At 40.4% G+C, this 15,345-nt stretch overlaps 1 protein-coding gene across 1 annotated transcript in view; it reads left to right on the forward strand.

Moving 5' to 3' along the window:
• Window positions 1–15,345, forward strand: part of LOC137913882 (nephrocystin-4-like) — a 103,709-nt gene that overhangs the window by 54,530 nt on the left and 33,834 nt on the right. Inside the window, exons 11-14 of the mRNA XM_068757502.1 lie at window positions 3,020–3,072; window positions 8,188–8,325; window positions 12,379–12,533; window positions 15,080–15,271. Of these exons, the coding sequence (XP_068613603.1) occupies window positions 3,020–3,072; window positions 8,188–8,325; window positions 12,379–12,533; window positions 15,080–15,271 (538 nt within the window). The remainder of the gene's footprint in view (window positions 1–3,019; window positions 3,073–8,187; window positions 8,326–12,378; window positions 12,534–15,079; window positions 15,272–15,345) is intronic.

Genomic DNA, 15,345 nt, shown 5'->3' on the forward strand with positions numbered 1-15,345 from the left:
GTATTTTTTTGTGTGCCAAAATCTTTCAGAAGTGAAGTGAATTAAATCTGTAAATTGTAATTGATCTTCACAACAAGCAGTTCACGTCTCCCTTCTCCTACATATTTGATACTAGCAGTAAGAATGATGGCAAAACCTAATAACAAAGAACCAGACTCTGAGTTGTGATAGACTTTGATTTTCTTTTATGGAAGTGGTAACAGAATGAATCAGCAATCAGGACATAGCTAATCAGGTTTTTCATTTTCTTATTTAACCTCCTTTGTTCAGGTCCCTTCCATAATTATACCTCTGCCTCTCGGTAGGCAGTAATTAAACACTAATTATATAATAGACAAAACACTATTTCCACAGTAAAATAGAAGGTTTCAAGATAATAAATATGATCACCTATAATATACCTGCATTAAGTCTTTTAATTATTCTGTACTTCACTTGAAAAAGCAAAAACAAGTAGCAGATTTAAAGTTATTGACTTTTCAATTAAATTTTTAACTCCAGTCGATGTTTGTTTGGCCATTTAACATTTTGTTTGATGGCGACGTTTTTGCAACATACAGCCACTGCTTATTGTTGGATTCTCGAATAGTAAAGCATCCCTCTTGTCAAGGAAACAAGGTCAGGATGAAAATGTTTAATATTTTATAAAATAAAAAAAAGACTTCGACATCCATATTCAGGAGAGATTTGTGTATTCTCCATCCAGCTAATGTCATCATTCTCCTTTGTGTCAAACGTCTTGAAACATCGATGAATCTTTTTTTTAGTTTTTAATGTAGAAAATTATCAAACCTTTCAAAATACCTCCTCCCACTCAATTATATACATCCCAATACTAATGATGAGCTGTTTTCATATGCAAAGGATATTCTGCTAGAGAAAGGCTTCAGCATACATTTGAAAAACATTTTTGTTGTATCATATTTATTCAATTACCTGAACCATTACACTTTTTTTTTTCATTGTCACATATCTAAAATGGTTTATTAATGTACCATATACTTCTCAATTTCTCTGACAGATGCCTTTTTATTTGTCATTCCCAATTAAGCGTGATATCCCTCCAAAAATAGCTCTGGAACCTCATGCTTTATAGAGACTCCCACTGAAATTCCTGATGAAAATTTCACATCCCGCTGGTAGACAAATGATGTCGCTACTGTGTGCATCTCAACACTTTGCAGCCTGAATGTACCTCATTGAAACCGAAGCTGCTGCTTCGTAACTGTCAGCGAATTTATGAACATGCCGCAAACGCAACAAACAGACACTCAATCCTAGTGACAGAAGAAACAGCAAAGTGCAATTTAGTTGTATACTTGATGTTTTACCCCACTAATAATGCTGTTAGCTTATCTTGGTGTAGAAGAATAGCATTCAGTTGGGCCTACATGATGGCTGCATAAAGGATAAACACTATTAATTACATTTCAGTTAGTGCTCAAGGGTCCTCAGATGATCTCTTAAGATACCCAAGTGATTTGGAGCTTGTGTGTGTGTGTGTGTGATGGGAGGTTCAACATGCAGCAAGGGTTCATTGGTGACCTGAAAGCCCGTTTCATATTGCGATCACACAATCACGCTGCAAAAAAGACTCTTCTCTAAAAACGCAGAGTTGAGTGCAACTTTTTAAATATGCTTCGAGCGAGTCTTTGCAAAGAACAGAATAACATGGCAACAAAATAATTGACCTTCGTTCACCATGGCCGTTAAATCGCATTCTCTCCTGCGAGTATAATGTGCTCTCAGACCTCATGCCGTTTCTCCAATTTTAAGACTGTTTTTTTTCCATTTTCAATTGATTTTTGTTCCACGAGTTGGCTGCTAACTGCCACCTGCTGCTTTTTAAGGTTTCCAGTTGTGGCTGCCCGCAAATAATACTTTAACAAAACTTCACACCCTAGCCCCGTCTTTCTGCCTCCCTTTTGTAGAGTTTCTACTTCCACTGCTGTCACAATGGTGAAACGATCTTCATTGGCTATTTGCAGGAAGTGGGGAGAAATCAGGTCCACTTTGAACAAACTGTCCAAAAGGGATTTATTTGCTGCAGCCGATGCTCACTCATCGACTCTTGTTTCATTGTTGCACTGTACTTGTACTATAATGACACTGACAAAAAAAGCTTTCCATTTCCATTCCATAAATAATGCCTGTAGATGTTATATGTTGGCCCTTTGATGACCTTTTTGAATGGTTCAGTATTTTAATTGGGTATGCTTTAAATTAGGCCAAAAGAGTGGCGCCATGCTGGTGCAATGCCCAACACTGTGACCTCTTGGTAAGAAGGCCCTGGGTTTGAATCTGTGTGGAATTTGCATGTATTCCTGCATCTGCGTGGGTTCCCTCCATCCCAGTATCCTCCCACCATTCAAAAACATGATCACAAATAAACAGCCAAAGGCGTATCCATCCGACTACTGAGGTGAAACATGCGGTATTTGCCACCGGATCTGGACAGAAAAACAGTGATGGAAAAGGAAAGCCCTTAGAACAATATAACTAAAGAGGTGGGTGCCAGACCACCTGTGTGCAGCTCTTTGTGGGAGTCCTGCACACTCTGTGCACATATACTCTGAGCAGATGGACGCTCCAAGTTGCACACCAAGCAACTGAAGCAAACTTCAAAAGGCTTTTCAAGCTGCGCTCAATGGTTGAGAGAGTGTTAGAAAAGGAAAAAGAGATGCAAAGTCTTTCATTTTAATTCCAATAACCTTAGGAATAACAATTGTTGGTCTTGTTTTCATAGTTGTTTGTTTGGACTCTGTTGTCCAAGTCTTACAGTAGATGCTTTTACTATGCAATAATTCAGGACAGGCAGACAGTTAATTATTTTTCTATCAGACGCAGTCAACAAGTAACAGTAATCTGATAAAATGACCTTTAGTTGTCACTGTCCTTTTGCTGTCACACGCTAACATTTAATTAAAGGTTTCTATATATGAAGGGTGTAGCACCAACATGGTTGTTTATTTGACCTAATTAAACATTGAATTGGGTTTTCTTTTGCTTTTGTTTTTAGGTCAAAAACAAGTTCCAGCAGATTCTCCTCCAGGATCTCCAAAAGGTCCCGGGGTAAGACACCGCTACACCCTCTTGAAGAGCAAATATGACGACATGTTTTGTCTGTCTCTCGTTGCAGCTCGTATTTCTTTCAAAAACATTTAACACCATCTTTCAGCAAGCCAAAAATACAGCATCTATTGCCATGATCCTCTTGCAAAGTTATTCTCATAAAAACACACACAAAAAACAGGCGTTTTCAGCTGGTCCTCACTTAACGATGGAGTTACGTTCCAAAGACCCCGTCGCTAAACGAAACCCCTGTTGATTGACAACTTGGCCTCTCGCCCGTAGACAAGCTTTGATAGGCTCCAGCAACACCTGTGACCCGGAAGGTGGATAAAGCAGACATGAAAATGAATCGATGAGGTCATCTCTTCTAGAAGAAAATGGATGGACGGTTGAAGGATATAAAGGAATTCCCGTTACCGGCTAACCTGCAGGGGTTTCTGGCTGCGTGACTGAACGAGAAAGCCCACTAGCATCCCTCTTTGTGAACACAGCTCCCTTAACACAAAGATGATAAATCCTGACTAACTCGCAGTCATGCTGAGCCAACCTTGGGGACAGAAATTGCAGGTCAAGCCTACAAATACAAATGTCTGAAAATAGTTTCAAGTTTCTTCTGACTGTTCTGTGGCACAGTTGGTTTTAGTCCCCCCCCCAGTTTTTTCGTTTTACTAACCTGTGTCTCTTTAAAGATTTAGTCTCAAATTTTCCTGCTGCGAAAGTGCTGATTAATATGCATGCCGTCGAAGAGTGTGCCTGTGCGTCTGTTGAAATAGTCTTTGACAGGAAACAAAATATTTCTGTCAGCCATGGAACATTTAAATCATCACAGAAATCTGGGAAATAGAAGTAATAGAGTAATGACGATAGCAATCGTGCCTTAGTTGCATCAGATCAGAGTAAATGTCACATTAGCACTGGTGTAGCAGCGGCTTCCCACAGACGGTTGATATACTGATCAGTTCTCTTAATTCAAATGCACCATAATCATCCATCCATTGAAACTAAGGTGGGTGGCGATGAGTGACTCATATCCTGTCCCTAATAAGATACTGTTTGTGTACATATGTCTGATGTGCAGTGTGTGTTAATGTGTGAGCATTACTGTCATTCCTCAGCATGAGAAGCAGTGAAAGTGGAGATTGGGACTTATGATAGAGTTTCTCTCTCTCTCTCTCTCTCTCTAAATTTTATTCTGGTTAAATTTTCAATGAGACAGAGACAAATGACATAATTTCAAAGGCTTTGTAACCTTGATGAACCGAAAGGGCGTAGATTGAAGAAAATGCTTATTTGGAACCGCCCCCTTTTCTTACAATTACATCCAAAAAACGATTTTGCCCTTCTCCTCCTCAGGACTACGTCAATAGACATCAGTATTTATGAAAATCGAATTATTTAGGTATATATATATATATCCATACACATACATGTATTTATAAATTCTAAAAACGACTAAACCAAACAATATTTTTTCCAAATAAAGCTTTTGGTGCATGCGTAAGACAGAAAAAGAGCTTAATTAGCTGGTTAAGCAAGATAATGTAATTTTTTTCATAGTAAGGACACAAGTGGATATTAAAATATTGTAGCAGAGTACCGGTAAATGGAAACACATAATAATGAAGCAACCTTACTGTGAGTAAGATGAGTGGAATTGGGTGAAGGAAATTACCGGTAAGTCTACAAAATTGCCTATTTCGTTATTTTTACAGTGGTTTTCTAGCAAAAGCTGCCCAACCAGTTAAGGCTGTATGACATGGATGTGCTTAGTTTGAAGAAGATTGGGGCACTTGTTTTGTAGTAATCTTCTTTAATTCTTTAATTGCTCAATAAATAAATAAACAAATAAAATAGACGATTATTCCTTTAAATCCTCTAAATAACTTTCTATTTTCTTGTGAAATGGATTTATGATTGTTTTTGTTTTCCAACCTGGAAGCAAAGCTGTTTATCTTGTGTCCAGCAACAACGGGTAGCTGTTTTCACAAAAAGACCTGACAAAGACGCAGTACACGTCTTTCAGCAAACACCAGGCAGGCTGTAAATACCCAGTAGCTGAAAAGACTATACAGAGGAAAAAGATCAAATATGATTTTTGTAAATCCAATCCACTCTAAAGTACATTTGAAGGTGGTTTGAAATGTGATTTACATTTTTCACGATGCTGTTAAGTCTTGACAATCCGGCCACACTGATCTACTTCTTTTGCAACTTACAATGCGAAACAGTGTGACACACGACAATAATGTCAGATCCAGTGTGAGGAAGTGCATCAGATTGGACCTGAGTGAGTGAGCAGAGCCTATCAGCATGGAGGACAACATAGACAGAAAAAAAAACCCAAGACAGATGCTCAGACAGGGTGAGATGATGATCTCCATTTCTGAATCTTGATGTAAAGCCACAAGTGACATTTACTGTGTCAGTTAGACACTGTATGCTAACCACAGCAATCTGTCATAGGTTAGTACTATAGTAGTTAGTGCTTAGAAATGATTGAATTTCAAACAGCATTTCTTAAAGATTTCATTTAAAGAAAAGAAAAATCCATATTGCCTATGCTTTTGACCAACCATTTTTTAATAAAATGAATACTTGTTATTCCACATCTCTTTAATTTCTAAATATACAAAGATTTGCTGAGCAATTTGCACAACTACCGGTATGTTACTAAGCCGTAACTAACACACACACGCACACACATACACACACTAAGAAGCAGCTAGGATTTAGGATTCAGATTAAAGCAATGGAATAGAACACAGCGCTCTTGGCAGTTACTTTACGATTGGTAAAGCACATTCCTCGTTGCTTTGCGCTAAATCTGAGCCTCCTACCCTTTCGATAATAATGTTGTAAGGATATACTCTTTTCTGTCTTAAAATTATGTTCTTGTGCAACAAATGATTTATTTCCTCTTCAGCATGGCTGCCAAGTGCTGATTTATCAGACATCTTTCTCTGTAAATAAGCCTCATGCTCCTGCTCTGTCTGTCAGCATCGCTGGATCTGACAGTTTTCTCTGGCTGGCATAAATTATTGATCCTTGACACTCTGTTTGCTGTCGTGCAGAATGCTAAAGATTCTGAGGTATTTATACACATTTGCGACAGCCTTTGAATTTGTTTCCCAATGTGGATAATGATTTCTTTCAATTAGGTTGCGGTCATCTTCCAGGGTCTTGCTTGTGCTCTGTTGACCCAGATAGTTTGGTAGTCAAAGGGCTAAAGGTTAGGCAATGTTTCAGTCCGTGGCTCGCCCAGTCCTTACTGGCAAGGCACCTAGTTAATGGGTCAGTCACACCTGGTTTCTCCCTCTCACACACGCGCACACGCACACCTCAGTTCTTTACTGTATATATTTAGATGCATATAATGTTCCAGACATAGACGAGCACACAAGCAGATCCTGTGAAGCCGGAGTGGAACATGTGATCAGCTAACAGGCTGAGTTTAGAACATTGCCAGCCGCACCAGTGCCACTACTAATTGCCTTTCTCTGCATAATCTCAGGTGTGCGTGTGTTTATGTTAGAGATTTTCACATGCAGAGTGACTGTGGTGTGTTTAACACCTTCTGTGTGCAGGATGTAGTGACTCAACATCAGATCACAAGCATGCACGTGTGTAAATTGTCATATGTCAATGTCAATGAAATAATGTCAGTATATGCACGACTAGGATGTCGATGAGTGGACGTCTCCGGTTTCACTCCTTAATATGGTTCACGACAATAACCTTTCCTCCCAGAGAGCTTTTTGCGTGTGGTTTTATGTAGCACCTTTCTAAGCACCCAAAGCGTTTCACATTGAGACCCATTATTCTTTCACATTAGTGGTGGAAAACTACATCTGCCCCAGTCACAAGCGTTTTGCCCAAGGACACAACAGAGAGTGACCAGAATTAAGTGGGATTTGAACTGTAAACTTGAGGTTATTGGATGACCCACTATACCATCTCAGCCACAGCTTAGATTAACCAACTCAATATGACTATTTTTGACATTGCGGCATTGTTTCTCTTCTACCTGACAGGGTAAACCTCGACAGGATGACTATTTGAAACTCTTCCTGGTGGATCTAATGCCCAAATACTGACAGACCTTAGACATTTTTAAATAATCTTCAACACATTGTCTGCACGGGCTCTCGTGAAATGAGGAGTTCAAGTATCATGCCGGAAGACCTGCTGGTCTTTTGCATTCAGAGTAGGAAGATGCCATTAGCCAGCTTGTGGTCGTGCCTGAGGTATAATACATGTTATTTTAGAATGACAGTGCCTCAGAATTTTGCCGGAGGATCTGAGGTGCCCCCCAGTAAAGGAAACTTAAGCTTCTCTCCTTCATTTGCTGTTAAAATACATGTGTCGCATAAAGAACCTGAAGGATAATTTTCATGATATAAGGCCAACATGCTTGAAATATTCAACGGAAATTCTCAGGCTCGCTATTTAAACCTATAACCTTTGTGATAATATTGTGATCTAGGTTTTAAAACTGACTGTTATTGACTTAAACATTTGGTTAAACATTTTAAACATCCACCCCATCTTCTTTTCATGGACCTTTTTTAAAACTCTGTAATGTTACCTTATCTTTTTGCTCTTATCATACTAATGACTATGTCCAGTCTCTTTATTCTAGTTCTCTGTTTCTATGGATACGAATGGTACATCTATATACCTGATGTGTTATATACATTTTCTGTAGTGTAGATCGAATGACTGCGGCTCTGCATTTTCAGCAACCTCACTTTCTGTAGTGTTCAAGAAGCTTATCTTATCCATGCTTCTCAGCTGGTTTTGAAAAAACCATTGATAAAAGCTTTGTCGTGGTGATATACGGTATCTCCTATATTTTTGCCATCCTTGTATAACCAAAATAACTAAAACAGCTCTCAAATTAGTATCTACATTATAGCAAAGTCCTCAAAAGAAATACGGGAGTAGAGAAACAGTATTGAGAGTGACCTGCAGGTAGATGACAGTATTGAAGGGCAGTGGATGGGCTGAGAAGTCCCTGTAAGTGTTAAAGCGGTGTCATGGTTTGTTGTTATTTGATAGATTGCTGGGCCCTGTACTGTGCAATCAATATAATGAAAGTGGATCGTTTCTTTGCAGCTCTCACTGTCTCAGCTAGCAACTACTTCACGCTACCCAACCATCAGCCACTCCAGCTCTGCGTTGCCGTGGAAACAGCCGTTTCCTTCTGTGCGCCATGCCTCCACTTTGGCATCAGCCCACCAGCTGTCACATGTCGTAAGATTTCCACCCCCGTATGCTCTCTCTCTCTCTCACACACACACACACACCCTCATACTCAGATACAGTAAGCAATAGAGTGTCTAAGAAGACACAAAATGACACGACATGGTGAGTGTTGATAAATTCCAAAGGATGTGCAGAATGTCAGACAATAAAATTCCAGGACACACATTCACAGCATTCTGCTCCTAGTATTACACCCACAGAGGCACACACACACACACACACGCACACACACACACACACACACACACACACACACACTTAAATGAACACAGCCTTGCACTCTCTTTGCTGTGGAGCAACCGGAGTTGCTTGAGGTGCCAGCATGGCTCCTTTTCATCTTTATAATCAAAAGAGATGTCATTCTTTTACAGGAATTTCAAAATCTTCCTGCAAAGTCTTCTTCAATTTTTGTAATTCTGCATCCTGCGTAGCAATAACCCATTTTTCCCTGTTGGAAAATCTAATTAGTATGCCTTATTTGAAACAGTCTGAATAATGATTTATCTGTTTTTTCATATTTAGCTGCTTCTTTGTTATATCCCATCTTGAAATATTTGTCATGGCCTGTTTGCGTCACAGGTCTATCTTATTGAAAACGCATCGGTCCCAGTGAAGTGACGCAGCATACAGATGGTAATGCACAGAATAGCTGAGAAATAATTTGACTTGCTCACAGTTTCATATGTCTGACCTAAGCGCTGTCACAGGAGAGCATAATTAATCCACGATCTATAGTGCATTGACTTTAAAGTCGGAAGCATTTCCCGATACCCCTTTTAGGTAACTGTGTGGGTGACCTGTTATCCAAACCACTGTAGGTGCTCGCTGCTTGGAATCAGAAGATACAGTTTTGCCTTTAAAAGCTATCTCTTCTTTCCTAATTTAGACCATGTTTACCGTTGAAATTAATATATTTGGGAATCAGCACACTGCAGAGCAATATAATATTGCATGGAGGAAAAATAATACTTGTAATCCTTGGATTAACCCTGAATCATTTATTTTGCTAATATAAATCAGTATGCCTATCCTTTAATGAAATGTCTTGTTGTAAAACACACATCATGACATATTCCTGGTGTTTAGGTCCAATACATCAATATTGTGTATATGATGTGTGGTTGCATGTTTGTATACAGTGTATACTCGTGTACATTTGATCAATTACAGTATAAGAGGGGTGGGAGTTTTACTTCTTCTCACTCCTTTTCGGAAATGTTTTATTTCATATTTCATATTTATTTCCTTTTGCCTGATTTATTCTGACAGTCATTTTGATTGTCTTTCTGTGTTTTGCGTAATTGTCATGTTAAGCTCTCGCGTGAAAGCGACCTAACCGGTGGGTAGGCACCAGAGCTAAAGTATAACCCAATAAACACTACCGGAACGAGGAGACAAGACAAGAGAACCTGTAGCTGGCGGAACCGACACGAAGCATAGATAGAAACAGGAAAACAGGATAGTAGCATGACTCACTCCAGAACAATAATCTGCCAGGGAGGGCAGGAGCTAAAAAAGCCACTGGTGATGACAGGATGAGCATCAGGTGTGTGGAGGCCGGTCCCACCAATCCACCAGCTGCAGCATCAGAGCAAAGTAGAAACATGTGTGAGGCAGGAGAACAAGAAACAAACACAATCCTCACAATAGAGTCGGCCACTTGAGTGTTTAAAACGTGTAATGAATCCAGAGTTAGAGGCCAGCATAGAGTACTGTTTGTTATTTGTTCCTCAGGGTTCATTTTCTGAGCTGATTCATCTTTTTACAACCTTTCCCACGTATTCTGCCCTTCATTGTCTTGAGAAATTGCATTGGCAGACTTCACCACTATTTATTGGTGATGTATTTTCCTTGTGCCAGGTTTATTTATACACAATTTTCACAAGCCGGTTGATCATAGAGGTCTGCAGATATCTAGGGACACAAATCCAGATAAAATCCAAAGTAGTGAAGCAGTAACAATAAAACAAAAAAGAGTTACCGTATTTTCCGGATTATAAGTCGCGGTTTTTTTCATAGTTTGGTCGGGGGTGCGACTTATAAATCGGAGCGACTTATATATGCTTTTTTTTACAAAATCTGTGAGCGCAGAGACAGTAGCCTACACATTTCTATAACAGGTGTTACAGGGAACTCTGTGACCCGTCAGAATCTGTCGCGGTTTCTGGAGGTTCAGAGTTATCTGTCACACCTGTTATCTAAAAACACAAATTAGAAGGGCTGAATGAAAATGTCGCCGAAAAGAAAGTCATATTCCGCGGCTTACAAGCTTCAGATAGTGAAATATGGAGCCGAAAACGGCAATCGAGCAGCAGAAAGAAAGTTTGGAGTGAGCGAAAAACTTGTAAGGGACTGGCGAAAAGCGGAGGTTACGCTTACTGAAATGAAGAAAACAAAGAAAGCTAATCGCGGGCGACAAGCTAGGTGGCCGCAGTTGGAGGAACGAGTTCACGCATGGGTGCTTGAACAACGTGCTGCTGGGAGAGGTTTGTCAACGGTGCAGTTGCGTCTCCACGCCCAAGTGGTTGCCAAGGAGGTGAATATAAACGGCTTTGCGGGAGGACCTTCTTGGTGTTACCGCTTCATGCAACGCAAACGCCTCTCTATCAGAGCAAGGACGACACTGTCCCAAAAACTGCCAGCGGACTTCCAAGCCAAGGTTGACAGTTTCCGCGCGTTCATTGAAAAGCATGTAAGTGATCACAACGTGACACCGGATCATATTATTAACATGGACGAGGTCCCCCTCACTTTTGACATCCCCATGGGCCGAAGTGTTGCAGAGAAAGGGCAAAAAAGTGTGAATATCGTTACAACTGGTCATGAGAGATCACACTTCACAGTGGTGCTGGCATGTTGTGGAGACGGATCAAAACTGCCACCGATGGTCATTTTCAAACGAAAAACCATGCCAAAAATCCAATCCTCCTCAGTTGAAGTCGCCGTGAACGAGAAAGGGTGGATTGATCAAGAAATGATGAACTTGTGGCTTACAAAGTGCTACAATAAGCGACCGGATGGCTTCTTTAGAGCACGCAAAGCTCTGCTTGTGATGGATAGCATGAGAGCGCACATCACACCACAGTTAAAAAATAAATTAAAAGTTTTCAACTCCATACCTGCCATCATCCCTGGAGGCTTAACCAAAATACTCCAGCCACTTGATATCTCCGTGAATAGGAGCTTTAAGTCAGTTTTGCGTAACCTGTGGGAGCAGTGGATGACGGATGGAGAGCACAGCTTCACGGCAACCGGGAGAATGCGCCATGCAACTTTCCTGGAAGTCATTGAATGGATCGACAAAGCATGGGCTTCAGTGACAACCGTAACCATCCTGTCGGGATTCAGAAAGGCTGGAATAATTGGAACTGCAACTGACGACGAGTCTGATGTAAGCGACGTAGAAGAGGAAGCGGCGTCTTGTCTACCTGCCGAGTTGGGGGAGTTGTTCAAAAGTGACACCGAGGATGAAGATTTCCTTGGATTTCGTGATTCCGAGTAAAACCTGATATTTTGGTAAACGTGTTAGCATGTTCTTTGTGCTATATGTTGTTTGGTGTTGGATTTTATCAAATAAATTTTCCCCAAAAATGCGACTTATCCTTCAGTGCGACCTATATATGTTTTTTTCTTCTTAATTATGCATTTTTTGGCTGGTGCGACCTACAATCCGGAGCGACGTATAATCCAAAAAATACGGTATTACTTGGAGGAAATCACTAAATTCAAAACAACGGACAATGAATGATGATTTTGTGATTGACAAGTCAGCGTGAGGGAGTCATTTCTCAAAGTCACAATGCATCCTAATTTTCAACACATTGCAACAATAATAAAGCATCATTTCCAAGATGATATTTTGTTCATACATGACCGAGCATCCTTTGACAGTCAGCTTCAAAGAATAATCCACTCAAGTCACTTCCTGCTGCTTTTTATGCCGCCTCATACACTAAATTAAGGTTTGCATGGTGAAGGATAAAGTTTTTAATGACTTGTATGTTGACAAATCGACATTATGCCACTCCGCTTTTTTCCCAGGCCTGCCCGGGCGTCAGCAGTATAGCCCACTTGGAAGAAGACCTTCAGGAGGAAAGAGATGTGTCACCTTCAGCTCAGGATGGAGACCAACTTCAAGAACCACCTTTCACCCCTGTTCATGCCCCTCTCATCAACCTGGGGACAAGTGTGTCAAGGTGAACCCCAAACTTTGTTCCTCAATATCTCGGTTGATTATTGACCGATGTTTATGGAATTGGGCACAGTCACGCAGGGTGGGGTCCTCTTTTCTATCACAGAATTTCATCCAGATGATAGTGTTGCGATTCAGATTTTCCAATTTACTTATAATGGAGGCTTTAAAAAGAAAATCTTGTAAAATATGCATTCAATTCACTCACCAAAAATCAGTCATAAAAGGGTCCGATATGCACTATTAGGCGAAATGTCTTCTGTATCTGATCCAGAATGAGGTCAGGAAAAAATAGTACATTTTAAAATTGGAAACTCCATTTACGGATTTAAAAATCAGTTAAAAATACACATAAACTCTGATTTACTTTTACTTGGTTGGTGCATAAAGACAACAAGAACAATTGAGAACCTTTTGTGGATGGTGTAACTTCAATTACAATGGAAATGGGCTGCTTGGCGGATGTCTGCGCTCTCAGTGCTTTTCTAGTTATAGTCTAAAACATTTCTTCTCTTTGGCTTTTCTGAGAATATAACAGGATAACTGTCATAAAACATGCTGGACATTATTTCCTTTTTCATATTTCTCTCTAAACCTCTGAATCAACATTTCTCAGGTAAAGATTAATCATTTTCACAAACTGCTCCTTAAACACATGAACCGAGGCTCTTCCGCTGCGTGAAGGACAACAGTTATCACTAATCCTTTGCGAGAAGTCAGTGAAATAACTACTCAGATATTTTATTAGTTTTTGCTATGCAAGTTGAATTACAATAAATAAATACAAAATAGCTGTGAAACAGTAGAAAATGCTATCATGATGTGTGAAACTGAATTACAGTCACCACTTCAGTGTAGAAATTGTGTTTTAGTTTATTCCAGACAAGTTAAAACAGTTTGATTTGGTCGCCTGACCTCTCGATGAAAACATATTAAGCTTTCCTTTTTTTGGTTATATTTTCTGTGACCAGTACCTCACTACAGTTTGTAACTTGGCTCAGCAGCAAGGACGGGTAGCAATAGCATATGTTCATGTTAAAACCTTATTTTAACGTGCTAATCTTTTATCTTGACCATTATTTTGGTCTGAACTCAAGTGCAGTAACATTCCACTCTCCACTGTCTGATATTGACCGGCTCACTAATTGGCCGCATGGCCACGCTGGATAGTACAGTACGGCCGTGCTGCGAAGGAGAACTCAGCAGAGCCAATTTAAAGAAACATTGACATCCCACTTTGGATAATTGTCTCGGTGTTGTTTGTTTCTTAGTGTGAAAATTCAATATTAAATCCAGTTGTAAGGAAAATGTTTTGACGTCGATTTAGACTCAGAGAAGCAGTAAGTTGTGCTCACAGTTTACTTAGCTAATTAAAGGGCTTGAAGGGGATATCACAAATGGCAGTAACGCAGTCCGCTCTGTTGCGTTGGGGCACTGAAAGAGAGATTACACCCTGCAAATAATGGGAAAAGTAACTCAGAAACACAGCATTGCTTTAGTGAAGGAAAGATGAGCAGCTGGCATCGTGACAGTTTACCAATCCCAGTGTTGGGATCCAGACACTGATGCTGTTCAGTTCAGTGGGCTGAAACATCTCTGTCTCTTCACTCGGAGCCAAAACATCTTTTTGACTGTTTTCCGTGTGGAATGACCCACTTCCATGAGACGAACAATGAAGTCTAAAGTAGTTTAATTGAAGTAGCTGTGCATATCTGATTGAGCCCCTTTTGAAATAGAAATGACGGCCTGAATATTAATCCACTCAGGCTAAATTAAGATGTAAATTTGAGCGATGGAGAAGAGAGGGAAACGCATGAAATTGATGGAGCCTCCAAGGGAAAACCCAAGAGACTGCCTTCTTCACTGTGACTGCCTTAATTAGTTTGATCGAGGCTTCCTGTAGGCTCAACTGTTTCCTGACCGGACGCAGGCAGTGTTATTGTTACGGTAAAAAAAACAAAAACATTATTGTTCATTTTACTGTGCTTGCGCTTTATGTAACCATCTGTGCACCGTGTTTATCATTCCCAGAGCCTTTGGTGTCCGTTTTAAAGATGTAAGTTATGGGTTTAACCGTAGTTGGTGGAGAACAGGTGGCTGCCATGATTAGAGATAACTGTCAATTATGCTTGGAAATCTTGAGGGAGCTCTTGCGCCTGTTCTGTCTCTGCCACGGCCGGGCAGATATCGGCGTCATCCTCGTGCTGTTTGATCCTCATTTCACTAAATCTTTGTGAGGTCCAACCCGGTATCGAATTTCAATTAATACTCAAGAGGATGAAGTAACTCAAATCTTCCTAAAGATTATACATCTCGAGTCATAATGGAACTGATCCAAGATAAACTGAGCCGGTCTGAAATGATAAAGCAGCAATATTTCCACTCAGATCCAAAATACAATCTCCGTCACCTACTACCAGAATGCCAGCAGCTTGTGAACCAGGGAGCAAACGCATTACATCCTACCAGTCATAAAGCGCCAGTAACGTCATTTGATGCTTGATGTGAATAATCGTTCCTGCCTCTGATTCCTTAAACCTTTTCCTCTAGTTCCTACTCAGTCAGCTCCAGGAGCACACTGGCCTACCTCTATTCTGCTGGTTTCCCTGACATCACCGACTGTAGTGGACAGGTAGCGGACGTCCTGGATCCCACAGAGGCCCTGCCCTTCGACCTCCATCGTGAAGAGACTGACCTGCTACAGGGCAATCTGCTGATATTCCAGTTTCTGGCATTTACCAGGTGAGGCCTGGTTTGATCAGTCATTGACTGATAATAGCGCCTCATGTACTGCACAATGTATTTACTGACCTCAT

This window comes from Brachionichthys hirsutus, unplaced genomic scaffold (assembly GCF_040956055.1).
Source record: "Brachionichthys hirsutus isolate HB-005 unplaced genomic scaffold, CSIRO-AGI_Bhir_v1 contig_304, whole genome shotgun sequence".
Taxonomy (NCBI): Eukaryota; Metazoa; Chordata; class Actinopteri; order Lophiiformes; family Brachionichthyidae; genus Brachionichthys; species Brachionichthys hirsutus.